Source organism: Coregonus clupeaformis, chromosome 31, assembly GCF_020615455.1.
Source record: "Coregonus clupeaformis isolate EN_2021a chromosome 31, ASM2061545v1, whole genome shotgun sequence".
NCBI lineage: Eukaryota > Metazoa > Chordata > Actinopteri > Salmoniformes > Salmonidae > Coregonus > Coregonus clupeaformis.
In genome coordinates this window covers 26,320,902-26,337,550 of record NC_059222.1, presented here as the reverse complement: position 1 = coordinate 26,337,550, position 16,649 = coordinate 26,320,902, and the positions used below count along the sequence as shown (strand labels likewise).

General features: G+C 43.2%; 1 protein-coding gene across 2 annotated transcripts; it reads left to right on the top strand.

Annotated features, from left to right (window-relative positions):
• On the top strand, window positions 1-16,649 carry LOC121547316 (TBC1 domain family member 12). 2 transcript variants are annotated; one of them, XM_041858512.2, is made up of 14 exons: window positions 1-1,618; window positions 2,453-2,576; window positions 4,606-4,662; window positions 8,938-9,080; window positions 9,596-9,678; window positions 10,011-10,128; window positions 12,007-12,113; window positions 12,523-12,603; window positions 13,263-13,354; window positions 13,456-13,527; window positions 13,626-13,754; window positions 13,870-13,979; window positions 14,292-14,550; window positions 15,565-16,649. In XM_041858512.2, the coding sequence occupies exons 1-14, from the start codon at window positions 276-278 to the stop codon at window positions 15,634-15,636; spliced, it is 2,790 nt and encodes a 929-aa protein (XP_041714446.1). In that variant the 5' UTR covers window positions 1-275; the 3' UTR covers window positions 15,637-16,649. The 2 variants fall into 2 exon arrangements, with proteins under 2 accessions (XP_041714446.1, XP_041714447.1); XM_041858513.2 differs by lacking the exon at window positions 4,606-4,662.

Sequence of the window (16,649 nt, the reverse complement as noted above, 5' to 3'; positions counted from 1 at the left end):
GGCTCCTGCTCACGGCCGAAATGGGGGCGGCTGCCGGTTTTTCTAATAACAGAAAGGATACACGACCAGGCGACTGATATTCTCCCCTTTCCTGCCGCTGTCGCTCGGAATAGCAACCGTATTTTGATTTGCGTCATTATGTAATGAGGGATACTCTCTGAGATCATGATAGGCATAATAGCTAGACAAGGAACAACGGGGACCGTGCAAGCAGAGCTGAACCAGCCACCACAGCGTTTTTGTTATGGAGCGGTGGTGTGGGGAATGTGAATGACATGGAAAAGGCATATAATGGCTCTTCTCCACCGGCTTTCTCTGTTGATGTGAACGAAAAGGGAACCAGCAGCACATCTCTCACCCAGCCACTGTCAGACGGTACCGCCGACGCGGCAGCTCGTCTCTCTAAACATGTCAGCAGGGATGAAACGGGTTGCAGTGACAGCAGAGAGTCGGGTGAAGCAGGAGAGGATATTGGCCGTTCCACAGTTTTAGTTACTGACAGCCCATCCGGTGGCACTGTAAGCAATTGTGTTATTCCTGAGCCAGGTAGCGACTCTGCTACAAACGGGTTTACTGGGTCAACAATGGTAGGCTCCAAGGCAGGGAACTGCTCTGCTATCACTGCAGTGAATCGAGAGGAAATGGACAGGAATGCTCTCCAGGGGATCTCACTGGCTGAGAAGAACAAGGATTCCTCTGCAGAAGAACTAGATGCCTGTCATCCACCATTGAACTTTGTGACAGCAGCTGAGACTGTGGAGTCATTGACACACTCCTGCAATGGACAGCTTGAACTGAGCTGCACAGCTGCCTCCCGGACTGGTCCACAGGGGCTCTCGAATTGGGACACAGACAGTGTTATACAGAGCACCCTCAGCAGTGATGCTGTTAGTAGGCCACAGATTAACTGGAGTACGACCCCTGACAAGGAGGCCAAAATGGCAAACGGTGGATTATTTATAGGACCCAGCAGCGCCAAGTTACACACAGAGACAGTTGTAACAATTATTTTGGATGGTGCTGCAACCGGTCTCTCTAACACAAAGTGTGAAAACCCCTCCTCAATTGCAGTGAGTGCAAGGGAAGGCCATGACGAATCCTGCAATATCAGAGAGGAACCTGACGAAGCCGGGGCCCAGCCTAGGACACAAGCTAACGTGGCAGGAGATCTGTCTGATGGTGCTACTTCAAATCTCACCTCTCAGGGTTTACCATCAAGCCCAGCACCAACGAAAGACCCCTGTGGGGTCAGTGTTAAACCAGACACCTGTCAGGGAGAGGAACCGTCAGCATCTGGTCACCTAGGAGATGATCCATCCTCCAGACCCCATCCTCAGGCCCTCAGGACCAGGACTGTACCCAACAGTCTGAGCTATGACTCCTCCACCTTTCTCAGCCCAGGGGATGAGGACGGGGAGACATTCGTGGAGCTGGGGGCCCAGGGCCACAGTGACCTCAGGTTCATGGACGTCAGTCTGAGCTCCAGGAACACCTTTGAGTCCAGCAGACGTCAGTCCGCCCCAGGAGATATACCAGAGGGCCTGAGTGTAGTCTCGGTAGACCCCTCTGAACTGGCTTTACAGTCCAAAAGACCCGGCATTGCTGAGTATTTTGGCAGGTAAATGAGTTGTTGTATTTGTTGGCTGAGATTATTTGCATGGTGACAAGTGCATGTTTTGCAAGGACAAGAGAGGTACAAACTTTGTCACAGTCTGCTTACTTCTCTTCACATCAATGTTTGCCTTTATGCTCTGTATAGCCATATTAATGCTGTAATTTAAACCCTTTACAACAGCAGTCACTGCCATTAATCTTGCTCTCCTAGCAAAACTGTGTCTTGGTCCTGTAACAGCACACCAGGACATAATGAACAAAGCTAGAACTAGAACTATGCCTCTGCCTCATTCAACATTTAGAGCAGGCAGAGACCTGGTGGAAATGGAGCCAGCTGCAGTGAATGCTGTAGTAATGGTGTTCCCACACACAGACATCCTCTAGGTTGTTACACTTTACATTAGGTATCAATTAATTAGAAACGGTTAATTATTAATTATAGATAATTTATAAATCTGTAATAAATACTTAGAACATGATTGGTATCTATAATATAGTAATTAACAGTTTATGAACTACTAATAACTCCTTTATAAACCCTTTTGAGCATACCTTCATGTAAAGTGTTAACCCCTAGGTTTATGATCCCACATAGGCTCAGGTGAAATTGATCTAATTGATGAAATAAGAGTGGCAGCATATCACTCACTCAGTGTCAACTGAACTGACCATATCAGTATGACATATGTCCGATCTAGGAAATGATTCAGAGAGACATTAATATCCCTGATTTCTCAGTACGTCGACTCATCAAAACCGTTTAGCTGACAGGGATTAAAATAAGCGTGTCATCATTCATAATTGCCCACTCATTGTCCTGGCTTTTCTGTCTGGTCAGGAGTTTATTTTCCAAGAAGCAGAGAGAGCCGAAAGGTCCGTCTCAGAATGTCCCTGGTTGGAAGCTGTTTGGAAAAGTCCCCGCTAGAGAGAGCGCTCCCAAGGACTCCAGGACCATACAGCAGGTTGGTGTCCCAGGCCCTTATTCTTAAAGCATGTCAGATTAGGAGTGTTGATCTAGGATCAGTTTTGTCTTTTAGATCATAATGAATAGGATTTCATGGACATGGAGGCCATGGGCCCGTATACATAAAGCATCTCAGAGTTACAGTGCTGATCTAGGATCAGGTCATCCATGTCCATATAATCTTATTCATTATTATTTGAAAGACAAAACTGATCCTAGATCCACACTCCTATTCCGAGAAGCTTTTTGAATGCAGGCCCTGATGTCACTGTGCTACTACATCTACAGTAGTTATTCACAGACCTATTAACTTCCTATTAACTGACCTTCTAACTGCCTGTACAGTATTGTGTATGGGAGAGAAAGCTATCTGACCCTGCCTGGAGTGAATCCAGCAAGTGCGTCATCTAGGAATGTACTAGTAAAGTCGAGGTGGATGCCATGAGCTCAATATTTAGCCTAGATCTTTTTTTCCACGCGCTAGTCAGGACTTAATCCCTATTTATCTGGGTTATGTCAGCCGTACGTACCTAACCTCAATTTGTTAACATAGTAACAAGTAAAGGACTACAACTGTTTGATCTCCAATCAAGTCATTTACACCCCTTCTGTTCAACTCCTTCACCTATGATACATTTCATTGCAGCCCTTTGTTTTGTATCACATGATTCACTAGTTGTCACTTGAAACAGACACAGTAAAATTGCAGCCTTGTGCAATATGCAATGACACAGCATAACAATCAATCCCTACGCCCTATTCTCACAAGAACTCACCTATACCTGTCTGACCAGGTAGCAAACTGATAGCATCTCACACTCACAGATATCATTCCTTCTGAGAATCCTATAATAGAGTGCCTGGTAATAATGGCATCAGAGCTTAAATATAGTAGTGTGATAAAGGCTTTAGTCAGCCTGTACTTGGCCTACTCCTTCCCAACACCGACAAGAGAGAGTAGGGCATGGTAGGGTTCAGGTCATCCAGGTTGGAGGCTGGCAGGCCCGTCTGCCACTGCAGTTATTGAGGGTGTATACTCCAGTTGGCTCTGGGGCTGGCTAGCTGCCTGGGTAAGGAGTAGGTCTTACACAAGGTGTATGCCTCTTGCCTACTTCCTGGAACGTTGAGCCTCGGCTGAGCTTGAATTATGCCAATCTCCTAGCCTCAGCCGTCTCATGCCCTCAGCCGCTGGCTCTGTCCTTCCTCTCCCTCTCTCTCCCTCTTCTCCTCACTCCCTGTCTCCCTCTCTACTTCCCCTACTCTGCCAAGCAGGTACAAATCCGTCTCCACACTCGTTGGAGGCACTAATGCATGTTTTCATGCCTGGATGGAAACAGACACCAAAGCCAATTAAATGTTTCCCTTCACTGGATTAGTAATGCACTCAACTCTAGTACAGACAGCTGCAGACGGAGATGAGAGCGTTTATAAGCCTCACTACTGTGCTACTGAGATTATGACTAGAAGAAAGTGAGCTCATCTAGAGTGAGCTACAGAGGTTAGAGCAGGGATCTAGGTGTCAGAGGTTCCATCCGTAATGTATTCTAGTATAGAAGCTCAGATGATGGGTTGATCTTTCATGCAGTTTTCCTACATGCAGGGGTAGGGATTGAATTGCATCTCCAACAGAGGCCCTTTCAATAAAGTTGACTATCTTCCTTACCTTGGCCAAAGGGTAAAGATGCTTATGTGGATTGGATGTGTATTGAAGGGTCACACTGTATTTGGATAGTCCGAATAGTCCATCTGTAGATGCTGTACAGATGGTCATACTATCAACAAACGTATCTGTTGAAAAGCAACCTCTTGCTAAGGTTACGTTAGGGTTAGGTTTAGAATAAGGTTTAGGGATAGAGTTAATAGATAGTTAGATGAAATGTTACTGATTAGTCTGTAGAGCATCTACAGATGGACTATCCAAATAAAGTGGTTACCTTGAATTACTTGACATGTTATTTTTTGTTTGATAGACACTTTGGACTTTGGAGGGGTTGAACTGAGTGTAAACTTTGTTCTTCTTTCATCAGGAGAGTATTCCAGATGGTCTCACGTCTGTGTCCACACCAAATCTCTTAAGCGCAGGGGTATGGACTTTCTCGAGTTTCCTTTTCAGTCATCTTCTCAATCTCCTATCTGCATGGGGCTGCCAAGCAACCATTTCCATTGACCATCCAACTCATGTCCATTCCCACCCTAGCACTGACAGGGGAGAGGGAAATGTATGCTAGGAAAAAAAAACATAATTAAACACAGTATCAAGTAATCTTCAACAATCCCAAGGTCTCTGAGACGCTTGCCATAGCTCCAGCAGCTCATAGACTCTGTGGATCAAAATGTTGTAATCCAGAGTGTTGTAATCCAGTTTTCCTTACATACATCTAGTGTAATAGATCTATTAGATTTGCCTGTATTCCTTATTATAGACAGCAAACGTTCAGGCAGCTACACAGACACTATGGAAACTAGTCTAGAGCTCCCAGTTAAATTGTGCTTGAGAGCATTTTTTAACTCTCTAAATGGTTAAATTAGTGAGAAATAGATGTCCATTGTTGCAATAGTTTGAGTGGGCAACATATACAGTGGGGGAAAAAAGTATTTAGTCAGCCACCAATTGTGCAAATTCTCCCACTTAAAAAGATGAGAGAGGCCTGTAATTTTCATCATAGGTACACGTCAACTATGACAGACAAATTGAGAATTTTTTTTCCAGAAAATCACATTGTAGGATTTTTAATGAATTTATTTGCAAAATATGGTGGAAAATAAGTATTTGGTCACCTACAAACAAGCAAGATTTCTGGCTCTCACAGACCTGTAACTTATTCTGTCCTCTACTCGTTACCTGTATTAATGGCACCTGTTTGAACTTGTTATCAGTATAAAATACACCTGTCCAGAACCTCAAACAGTCACACTCCAAACTCCACTATGGCCAAGACCAAAGAGCTGTCAAAGGACACCAGAAACAAAATTGTAGACCTGCACCAGGCTGGGAAGACTGAATCTGCAATAGGTAAGCAGCTTGGTTTGAAGAAATCAACTTTGGGAGCAATTATTAGGAAATGGAAGATGGCTCCACGCAAGATCTCACCCCGTGGGGTCAAAATGATCACAAGAACGGTGAGCAAAAATCCCAGAACCACACGGGGGGACCTAGTGAATGACCTGCAGAGAGCTGGGACCAAAGTAACAAAGCCTACCATCAGTAACACACTACGCCGCCAGGGACTCAAATCCTGCAGTGCAAGACGTGTCCCCCTGCTTAAGCCAGTACATGTCCAGGCCCGTCTGAAGTTTGCTAGAGTGCATTTGGATGATCCAGAAGAGGATTGGGAGAATGTCATATGGTCAGATGAAACCAAAATAGAACTTTTTGGTAAAAACTCAACTCGTCGTGTTTGGAGGACAAAGAATGCTGAGTTGCATCCAAAGAACACCATACCTACTGTGAAGCATGGGGGTGGAAACATCATGCTTTGGGGCTGTTTTTTCTGCAAAGGGACCAGGACGACTGATCCGTGTAAAGGAAAGAATGAATGGGGCCATGTATCGTGAGATTTTGAGTGAAAACCTCCTTCCATCAGCAAGGGCATTGAAGATGAAACGTGGCTGGGTCTTTCAGCATGACAATGATCCCAAACACACCTCCCGGGCAACGAAGGAGTGGCTTCGTAAGAAGCATTTCAAGGTCCTGGAGTGGCCTAGCCAGTCTCCAGATCTCATCCCCATAGAAAATCTTTGGAGGGAGTTGAAAGTCTGTGTTGCCCAGCGACAGCCCCAAAACATCACTGCTCTAGAGGAGATCTGCATGGAGGAATGGGCCAATATACCAGCAACAGTGTGAAAACCTTGTGAAGACTTACAGAAAACGTTTGACCTGTGTCATTGCCAACAAAGGGTATATAACAAAGTATTGAGAAACTTTTGTTATTGACCAAATACTTATTTTCCACCATAATTTGCAAATAAATTCATTAAAAATCCTACAATGTGATTTTCTGGAATTTTTTTTTCTAATTTTGTCTGTCATAGTTGACGTGTACCTATGATGAAAATTACAGGCCTCTCTCATCTTTTTAAGTGGGAGAACTTGCACAATTGGTGGCTGACTAAATACTTTTTTTCCCCACTGTACTATCGTCTGAAGTTGACATGTTGAATTGTTTTGCCGTATTCAATTATTTAATAATACGCTAATTTCCCTAATGTGGACAGTTTGTGTTACTACTTTAAATAAACTCGCATTTTCACCTCATGCAATGAAGTGAAATTACATATAATTTTAACCTCAGATAGGTGATCTTAATATAAACATTTATAGGAATCAAGATGGCACTAAATCGATTGATTTAAATAGATTAATATCTTTGGTTTGGTACCATTGATTTTATCATACGCGCCTTTCCGTTGCAGGTCTTAGAACGCAGTTGTCATTTTCAAACTCAAATGGCAAGGGAAAATCGGGGCGCTCTCTTTATAAAAGCCACAAACAAATACACAAACAATACACAAATACACATATTTGATAGTCAAGCTATCAATCAAATGAGAGCCAACCCCTGTCACTGTGTAGAACTACCTGTGGAGAAATTATTTGTTGAAATGATCCAGGTTCCTTTTTCGTATTGCCATCTACCGTAAACTTTGTGCCACAAGGAGATGAGTTGATAAATGGCTACTACAGGTTCTCATCTATTGACTGGTAAATGTAGTATACACAAGTTCGTTGTTGTCTTTCAGAAGAGCGCAAATGGCACATGTAGCGGCAGCGAATTGTCCCAGTACCATTGATTTCCATACAATATCGATGTGAGTGATTAATCTGTGCACGCTATTGATTACAGTAGAACAAGCTAATCAATTTCAGCCTGGAGTGACTGCTTGGTAAATGTTGATGTGTGAGCAGTTTTTAAGGAACTAATTTAGCAAAATACAAGTAATCTGAACACAAGCATGACACGGGTGTAGGGAGTCATTTTTATGTCTTGGTCTTCAACATGCAGTATCACAACTTATTTCAGCATATTGATTATGAATTTGGACATTTAAAACCAGTGTTTTGACACTAGGCTATAAATTAAAAATACATGACAGGAAGCAGCAACAGTATCATTTTCAACTTATGTCTTAAGAATATAGAAGTTACTTTTAACATGATTTTTCAACAAGATTCTACCTATTTAGGTAAATACTACTGCATGAGTCCAAAAACGTGCTTGATTTTGATGATATTAGTGAAATCCTGAAAATTATTTTGTCCTGGCTAACCTTATCTGCAAATGTTACGATTTTTGGTTTACCTTACATTTATATATTTGACTTGTTGTTTATGAATACACTGTTGATTACATTATGATTTTATATACACTTTGACATTACAAGTGTTCCCAGAGCTCTATATGCTTTTCTGGTATATACTTTGTGATTTATATATGATAGTATAAAGTAATCCTTCTACCCACAACACAAGACAATGTAGCCATTGACATCCATACAGTAGCCGTTTCATGCATCGTGAAAGGTCAACGGTGAGCCTTGTATTGTGTAGTGGAGCTGAGGGATGTATGGTGATACTAGTCACTTGATCTATTAGATGGTCATTGCACCAACTTGCACGAGACAAACGCATTGGATATCAGTGGCATTTATTGACCCCTAGACATGACTCATGATGTACACCCTGAGGATTCTCTCTCTCTCTCTCTCTCTCTCTCTCTCTCTCTCTCTCTCTCTCTCTCTCTCTCTCTCTCTCTCTCTCTCAGATCTCTCTCTCCACAGTCATCAACAACCATCACACACTTCTCAGTCCCACCATTTTCTCTCTCTCTCTCTCTCTCTCTCTCTCTCTCTCTCTCTCTCTCTCTCTCTCTCTCTCTCTCTCTCTCTCTCTCTCTCTCTCTCTCTCTCTCTCTCTCCCACAGTCATCAACAACCATCACACACTCCTCAGTCCCACCATTTTCTCTCTCTCTCTCTCTCTCTCTCTCTCTCTCTCTCTCTCTCTCTCCTCTCTCCACAGTCATCAACAACCATCACACACTCCTCAGTCCCACCATTTTCTCTCTCTCTCTCTCTCTCTCTCTCTCTCTCTCTCTCTCTCTCTCTCCACAGTCATCAACAACCATCACACACTCCTCAGTCCCTCCATTTTCTCTCTCTCTCTCTCCCCCCTGCCCCATAGGCTGCTGCCTGCATGGGCCCCGTGATCTCCACAAGCCTGTCAGCTGATCCTGTCACCCCTCGCGGCTAAAGCCACTATCTTTCCTCCCTTTCAAATGTAAACCCAAGAGGCTAGTTTACCTGTATTTGGGCTGTGTTTTCTAGGACCTATGGGGATTCAGGTTTTATATGTATCTGCAGGAGTTTGAGGCCAGGGTGGGCAAGGCTGGGCCTGGGGGAACGCCAGCTGGGCTGTCCCCTACTCAGCCTCAACAGAGCCGGAGGAAGAACCTGGAGTTTGAGCCACTGTCCACCACAGCTCTTATACTGGAGGACAGGCCTGCGTAAGTCCACAATCTCTCTCTCTGCTTTATTTCTGTCCCGTCTTTCCATTTCTTTGTCTGTTCCTCTATTCCTCTGTTCTTGTTTATTATGCCCTCCAGTCCTTGTAGATCACAGTGTGATCTGGGTCTAGATTACACACATTACATTATTTTCAACTAGGCTCAGGCCAGGCTGTGGTGTCTATTAAAAACACAGTGAGAAACACAGCGTCCAAAGACAGGTGGTGTTGTGTTTCTCTGTCTGTGGGTCTCCTTGGTCAACTCAGTTGCTCTCTCTGTTCCAAGACCTCAGGCCCTCATTAAGAATAGATGTATGAAATCTGAGTGTGTTGTCTGAACCATGGCAAAGTCAGTCTCTCTTTGTAGGTGTTTCTCTCTCTTTAATCCTCAATGTGTTGAACTTGACTAAAAGTAACCATTTTGTGTCCTCATTTGCTGTGATATGCACTGATTACGGTGAAACTGACACTGATAGACACTGACACTGTGTCTCCTCTCCTCTGCTTTCTCTGCAGGAACCTTCCTGCCAAGTCTGTGGAGGAGGCCCAGCGTCACCGCCAGGAGTATGACGAGATGGTGGCCGAGGCCAAGAAGAGAGGTACTGTTAATGTATTCCTCTCTCACCCCTTCACTTTCACTGTCTTTTCAGGGCTGTGTAATGGAGGTCAGCAGCATTTAACCTGTCCACTGTATAGACCTCCAGATGTTACTTAGCTCATTCTGTCAGTTGTAGCTGTTGCTAAAGCCAGACCTTGTACATACTTTTGCCACTTTACATCATGATAAAAATAGTAAAGCAGAAGGAAAATAAATTAGAGATTTTTAAAGCATTTATAAGCATCTGTTAACATTTATAAGCATTTATAATGGCTTATTCATTAAAAGTTATTATAAAGTGTAACCAAAGGATGTGTGCCCTCCTCCCCACAGAATTGAAGGAGGCCCAGAGGAAAAGGAAAGAGATAAAGGAGAGGTTTAAGCAGGAGGAAAGCATCGCCAACGCCATGGTGGTCTGGAACAACGACATCCTGCCCAACTGGGAAAACACGTGAGTTAGCTAGTTAGTCACTTCCTGCTAAACAACTCTCAACTGGCATGGAGCAGCCATGTACCGTATCCAGTCAGTACAGTACAGTGGAAGTCAGTGCCGTTTAAGGTGAGGGAGGATGCTAATTTTTTTTAGGAGCATGGTTTATTTCTATTCCAGCAAATTGGATGACTGTCATTCAAATTCCATTCACCCTGCTCAATGTAACATCGATAGGTTTAGGCTACTACATGATACTCTAATTTCCCCTTTACCCATCATGAGGTTGCTACAACCTAGCCTATGAATGAAAGTTTACAACGTAGGTGCACAGATAAAGATAATTTTGAGTAATCAAGATGACAGACAGTGACACATTCAATACCGCCTTGCACACTCTTGTTTGCATCTAGCTGATCTAGGATGTAATCATTAGTCCAACAGTTGCAAATGAGAGTTTCTATGGGATAAATTGAGGTATGTTTATCCCCGTTTTATTCAGTTTGCTTCCATTTAAGAAACGTTTTTCAACAGAATCGGCAGAATGAATACACCCCTGATCACACGCAAACACAGTTCACTTTCATAGCAGCCACATAGAAAACAGCATGATCACTTTGCTCGTTGTATATATAATTCCTTCTCGCAACTATCTACGTGCTCTCCTCCTCTCACATTTTCCCTTCGCTTGTGGACTTCAGTGCACAACACATCAGCTGTCTGTGACCAGTCAAAAAAACCTTTCCAAGCCAAACCTTCAAATCATGACCATTGAACGCTAACCGCAGCCTACATCGTTGCACGTCATAGTCAACATACTAGAACTAACGCGTTAGTAAACCCGCTACAATCACGCAGTACAGTGTACAGTCAGAAAGCAGTTTCTCAGTTACACCGGTGGGCCCCAGTGGCAATAAATGAATAAAACCAAAAGCTTACCTTGACTTGGAAGAGTTCCAGTGTTGGATAGCCATAGCCAGCTAGCTAACATAGCATCCCTCTCTGTTTGAGCCGGGTGTTTGAGTAGGCTAAACTAGCTAGCTAGCTGCATTCACTAGAAAAGTGAAAGTAAAAACATCCTACCAAATATCTCATCTCTCGCTCTCTCTCTCTTGCTTCTCCTTAATTTTGGAAGATATTAATTTGTTAAAAACAGTTTAACTATTGTCTTTCTCTCTCTTTGAGTCAACTACTCACCACATTTTATGCACTGCAGTGCTAGCTAGCTGTAGCTTATGCTTTCAGTACTAGATTCATTATCTGATCCTTTGATTGGGTGGACAACATGTCAGTTCATGCTGCAAGAGCTCTGATAGGTTGGAGGACATCCTCCGGAAGTTGTCATAATTACTGTGTAAGTCTTTGGTAGGGGGTGAGAACCAAGAGCCTCCTAGGTTTTGTATTGAAGTCAATGTACCCAGAGGAGGACAGAAGCTAGCTGTCCTCAGGCTACACCATGGCGCTACCCTACAGAGTGCTGCTGATGTTACTGTAGACCTTCATTGCAAAACAGTGTGTTTTAATCAATTATTTGGTGACATGTGAATATATGTAGTATAGTTTTATCTAAAAAAGATAACTTTTATAATGTTTCACTATTTTTATTTTTATGAAATTCACTGAGGAGGATGGTCCTCCCCTTCCTCCTCTAAGGAGCCTCCACTGGTACAGTATTCAGTCTGTGACTCAGCCAGTCAGTTATTCAGCCAGTCAGCCATTCAATTAGCCAGCCAATCAGCCAGTGAACCAGTCGGCTTAATCAGCCAGTCAATAACTCAGTCAGTTAGTCAGTAAACCAGACGGTCAGTAAACCAGTCAGTCAGGCAGTCAGTCAGTAGGCAGCAGTCAGGGCTCCCATGTGCAGTAGACCCATGCCAGTCTGTTTGTGTCCCTCTGTAGGCGTAACACTCGACGGGTGAGAGAGCTCTGGTGGCAGGGCTTGCCCCCCAATGTCAGAGGAAAGGTCTGGAGCCTGGCCATCGGCAACGAGCTCAACATCACCCCAGGTATGTATGGTGTTTCAATAGTCATAACTCATAGAACTCCCATCATAATTCAGTATTCCCATTGGCAAAATATGATCAGATTTGCCTTCAGAAAAAGCAATACAAAGTGAAGGAAGTTATGTGTCAATACACATAACAAAGTACATTGAAATGTATTAAAATAGCCAAGGTTATACATCTAAAAATGTAGTGCCAAGGTATTGTTTGTTTTCTAACTAAACAAGCACTTTCACCACATTCAGCCTGTTGTGTATTTAGTGATAGGAATGTCTGGATGGCCTACTTGTTTTACTGCCAGGAAGTGCCTTTGTGGTTTACAGAAAAATGCATAATAGACGTCTCAGTTGGAGAACCCACCACCTGACTCATTGAGAGAGTGATCTTCTTTCCTTTCCTCCCTTTTCTACAGAGCTGTATGAAATCTTCCTCTCCAGAGCCAAGGAGAGATGGAGGAGTTTCAGTGAGACGGGTTCAGAGACAGAGGCAGATGGTTGGTCTGAGGCGGGGGGGAGCCCTCAGGGGGCAAGACTGTGAATCTCAGCCTCAGACACACACACATCCATTCTCCTCTCTCTCTCTTTGAGACAAAGCTATTTCCTCTCGTTGCTTTACATCTGAGGTCCTTGACGCATTATGGCACAAAAACCTAGCAGTGCTGCCGGCATATTGGCGTCACATTACTGCACAAATCCCGCTCACTCAGCAGCAATTTGCAGGCTTGTTGTTTTTCCTCCATTGATCTGTAAAGCGTCTGTTTCTACCATTATGTCAGACTATCTACCCTTTGGTCCAATACTGAGAGTCAATAGTGACACATTCAAAGCTCTAACATCTGTAGCGCATCAGAAAGACTGTGTTTTTGCCAACGAGAGCCTTAGGAGATGGATCCAACAGGATTTAATAGAGCTGAACAGAGAGATTTGCAGCATGTCTCCTCTTGGCATCATTTTAGGTTACAAAATATTGGCACTGCAGCTGTGTCTCTGTATCTGTCATTGATTGCTGAGTTACTTGGTCTATCATGCACAAACAACGATACAGAGAGATCAAACAAGCTGGAGATCAGTTTATTTTAGGAAACTGAAATGGTTACGTTTGTCCTTTCTCTTATAATGTTTTTAACATAATCTGTTTGTGTTTCGATACTAGATGGGGCATCCTTAGCAGACAGAGAGTCCAGTCTGGACCTGATCAAGCTGGACATATCCCGCACATTCCCCCCTCTTTTTATCTTCCAGAAGGTACAGTACATCTCTTACCCCACGTGTGTGTGTGTGTGTGTGTGTGTGTGTGCGCGCGTGCTCCATGTCAGTTCTCATCCTCTGATTGTCTTCCACCACAGGGTGGGCCATATCATGATCTCCTCCACAGTGTGCTGGGGGCCTACACCTGTTACAGACCTGACGTGGGATATGTGAGTAACACTTCAAAACAGCAGTCTCAGTCCTTATTTTCTCCCATACTGTACATGCGGTGGTTGTAAAGTGAAATGGCGGTTCTCTTCTCTTTCAGGTCCAGGGAATGTCCTTCATAGCTGCAGTATTAATCCTCAACCTGGAGGAAGCTGATGCCTTCATCGCGTTCGCTAACCTGCTCAACAAGCCCTGCCAGCTGGCCTTTTTCAGAGTGGACCATGATCTGGTGAGGCGCACTTCCACAGGGCCCACAGTGGGAAATTGTCCTCTCTCTAAAACGACTTTAACAGTACTGAATTAGTCGTCACTGAATCTCTCCCTACCCTTTAATTCTTCTCTAGATGCTGAAATACTTTGCTGCGTTCGAGGTGTTCTTTGAAGAGAACCTCCCAAAACTATTTAACCACTTCCAGAGCTCCAAACTCACCCCAGATCTCTATCTCATAGACTGGTAAGTAGCTATGGGATCTCTATGAAAATTTGAAAGTATGTAGCAGCTCTCTGTAGTGTGGCCTTCAAGCTGTTATCTCACACTTTTAGTTCCAGTCATGCTATCAGCTCAGTATTCACAGTTATAAGAGCACAGCTACTGAATGCTCTAGATTAACTTATCTGCTTTCCCCATTCCGCTAACTGCCATTATTGGCCTTTGTGTGTGTGTGTGTGTGTGTGTGTGTGTGTATGTGTGTGTGTGTGTGTGTGTGTGTGTGTGTGTGTGTGCGTGCGTTCGATCGTGCATGCATGCTTCTGTGTCTGTGTACAGGATTTTCACTCTGTACAGTAAGTCGTTGCCATTGGACGTGGCGTGTCGCGTGTGGGACGTATTCTGTCGTGACGGCGAGGAGTTCCTGTTCCGGACGGGTCTAGGGATCCTGCGTCTGTACGAGGACGTGCTCCTACAGATGGATTTCATCCACAGCGCCCAGTTTCTGACACGCCTCCCTGAGGATATAGGCTCAGATAGGCTGTTCACCTGCATTGCGGCCGCGCCCATGCTCAATGGAAACAAAAAGTGGTCCCAGGTCAGTTCCTCTAAACATGAGAAGACATGAATGTGGGAAAATGGACACGTTTGCACGGAGTGGCAATAAACATACAAGAATGTTATTATGTGGTTAGGTTGAAGCTATTTATGTAGCCTATTGTGTGAACTGGGACATGCTCCCAGAATTCCTCAAAAATAGCCTGTAATTATGTCCAGTCCCTGGTCTGCCCATCCGTCACGCGTGACACTGGTGTGGCCAGGAGCGGTTTAGGAATGACACATCACTCAGCCAATGCAATATAGAAGACATCTTTATCATAGATTCACACTTGTTGGGTCCTACAATTCATATACTACAGCACCTACAGGTGAATGTACATTGAGTACACAAACATTAGGAACACCTTCCTTTTTGGCCCTTAGAACAGCCTCAATTAGTCGGATCATGGACTCTACAAGGTGTCGAAAGCGTTCCACAGGAATGCTGGCCCATGTTGACTCCAATGCTTCCCACAGTTGTGTCAAGTTAGATGGATGTCATTTGGGTGGTGGACCATTCTTGATACACACGGGAAACTGTTGAGTGTGAAAAACACAGCAGTTTTGCAGTTTTTGACACAAACCGGTGCGCCTGGCACCTACTACCATACCCCATTCAAAGGCACTTAAATCTTTTGGCTTGCCCATTCACCCTCTGAATGGCACACATACACAATCCATGTCTCAAGGCTTAAAAATAATTATTTAACCTGTCTCCTCCCCTTCATCTACACTGATTGAAGTGGATTTAACAAATTACATCAATAAGGGATCATAGCTTTCACCTGGATTCACCAGGTCAGTCTATGTTATGGAAAGAGCAGGTGTTCTTAATGTTTTGTATACTCTGTGTATGTCAATTACAGAAATACATAAGAAAGAACCAGTATGATAGTCTGCTTTATTTGTGGAAATGTAGCTACACAGCACCACCTACAGGTATTTATTTGTGTGTGCCTAAAAATAATGATCGGTTGCAGTTTTATGCTAAGATTTGCTCTCTCCTCTCCAGGTATTTAATGCATTGATAAAGGACAACAAGGACCTGGACAGGAATTGCAACCCAGCACTTAAGAGTTCATGATTCAGCAGTGGAACATTTTAATGATCATGTTCCTCTCTTTAATTGAGAGGCTTTGATCACCTTAGATTGACCATGGTAAATGGACCTTAAAGAATGATGTCATACTTGAAGATGGAGGCCTTGAGCACCATTGGCAGTTTTATTGAATTGAGAGTATTTATGGTAGTATATCATGAATATATGATGACATACTGAAGTTAGATGTAATGTATTGGGTCTGTCTAGTCCCATCAGAAAGGTCTGGAGTTTCTTAGATTGAGTGAGGCCCTTAGTTACACCTGTGGATTTTCTCACTAACATGACAAGATATTTAATGAGAATGCACCTCCAAGCATACATTTACAGTATATGACTTAATGGACCAAGCCAATATAACAACATAGAACAAAATGATAACAGTGACACAGCCCTTCCATTTCTTAAGTCTCTGAAGCCTGACATTGAATAGTTTCTGCTCAACTAAACTAACAGTAGTAGGTTTTCATTACAGTGAGCAGTAAGTACTTGTTTCTGAAAGACCTATAGAAAGTGCAAAAGAGAACGTGTGGCACATGAGGCTTTGGTGTTTTGCTTTTGTGCTGAATGAATCCACAGTGAAGCTCATATATTGTTGTGAATGAAAGAGCAATGAGACTCTCATTCAAAGCACCTATTCATGAAACATAATTTACTTTTAAAACCTGGTCTCGTTTGTGATGTTGTTCACATCTTTTGTTACTTTACATTTGACCAAATGCTTATATGTTGATGCAACATATTTTTTCATCAATGCTGTAGTTCATGGTTCTACAGGACATTTTTCATATCTTATATATTGGATATAAAAAAAGTTGTATATTGTTTCTTTTGCATTTTTTCTATGCTCTTTATTGTACAGTTTTCATACTACTAAGGTAGAACAATTGTAAATATATTTGAAATTAATTAAAAAGTACCTCTGTGATACTGTATCAGACCAGAAGTTATGAATTATGTGAATAAATCAAAGAGATGATCATTACATTTTAAATGTC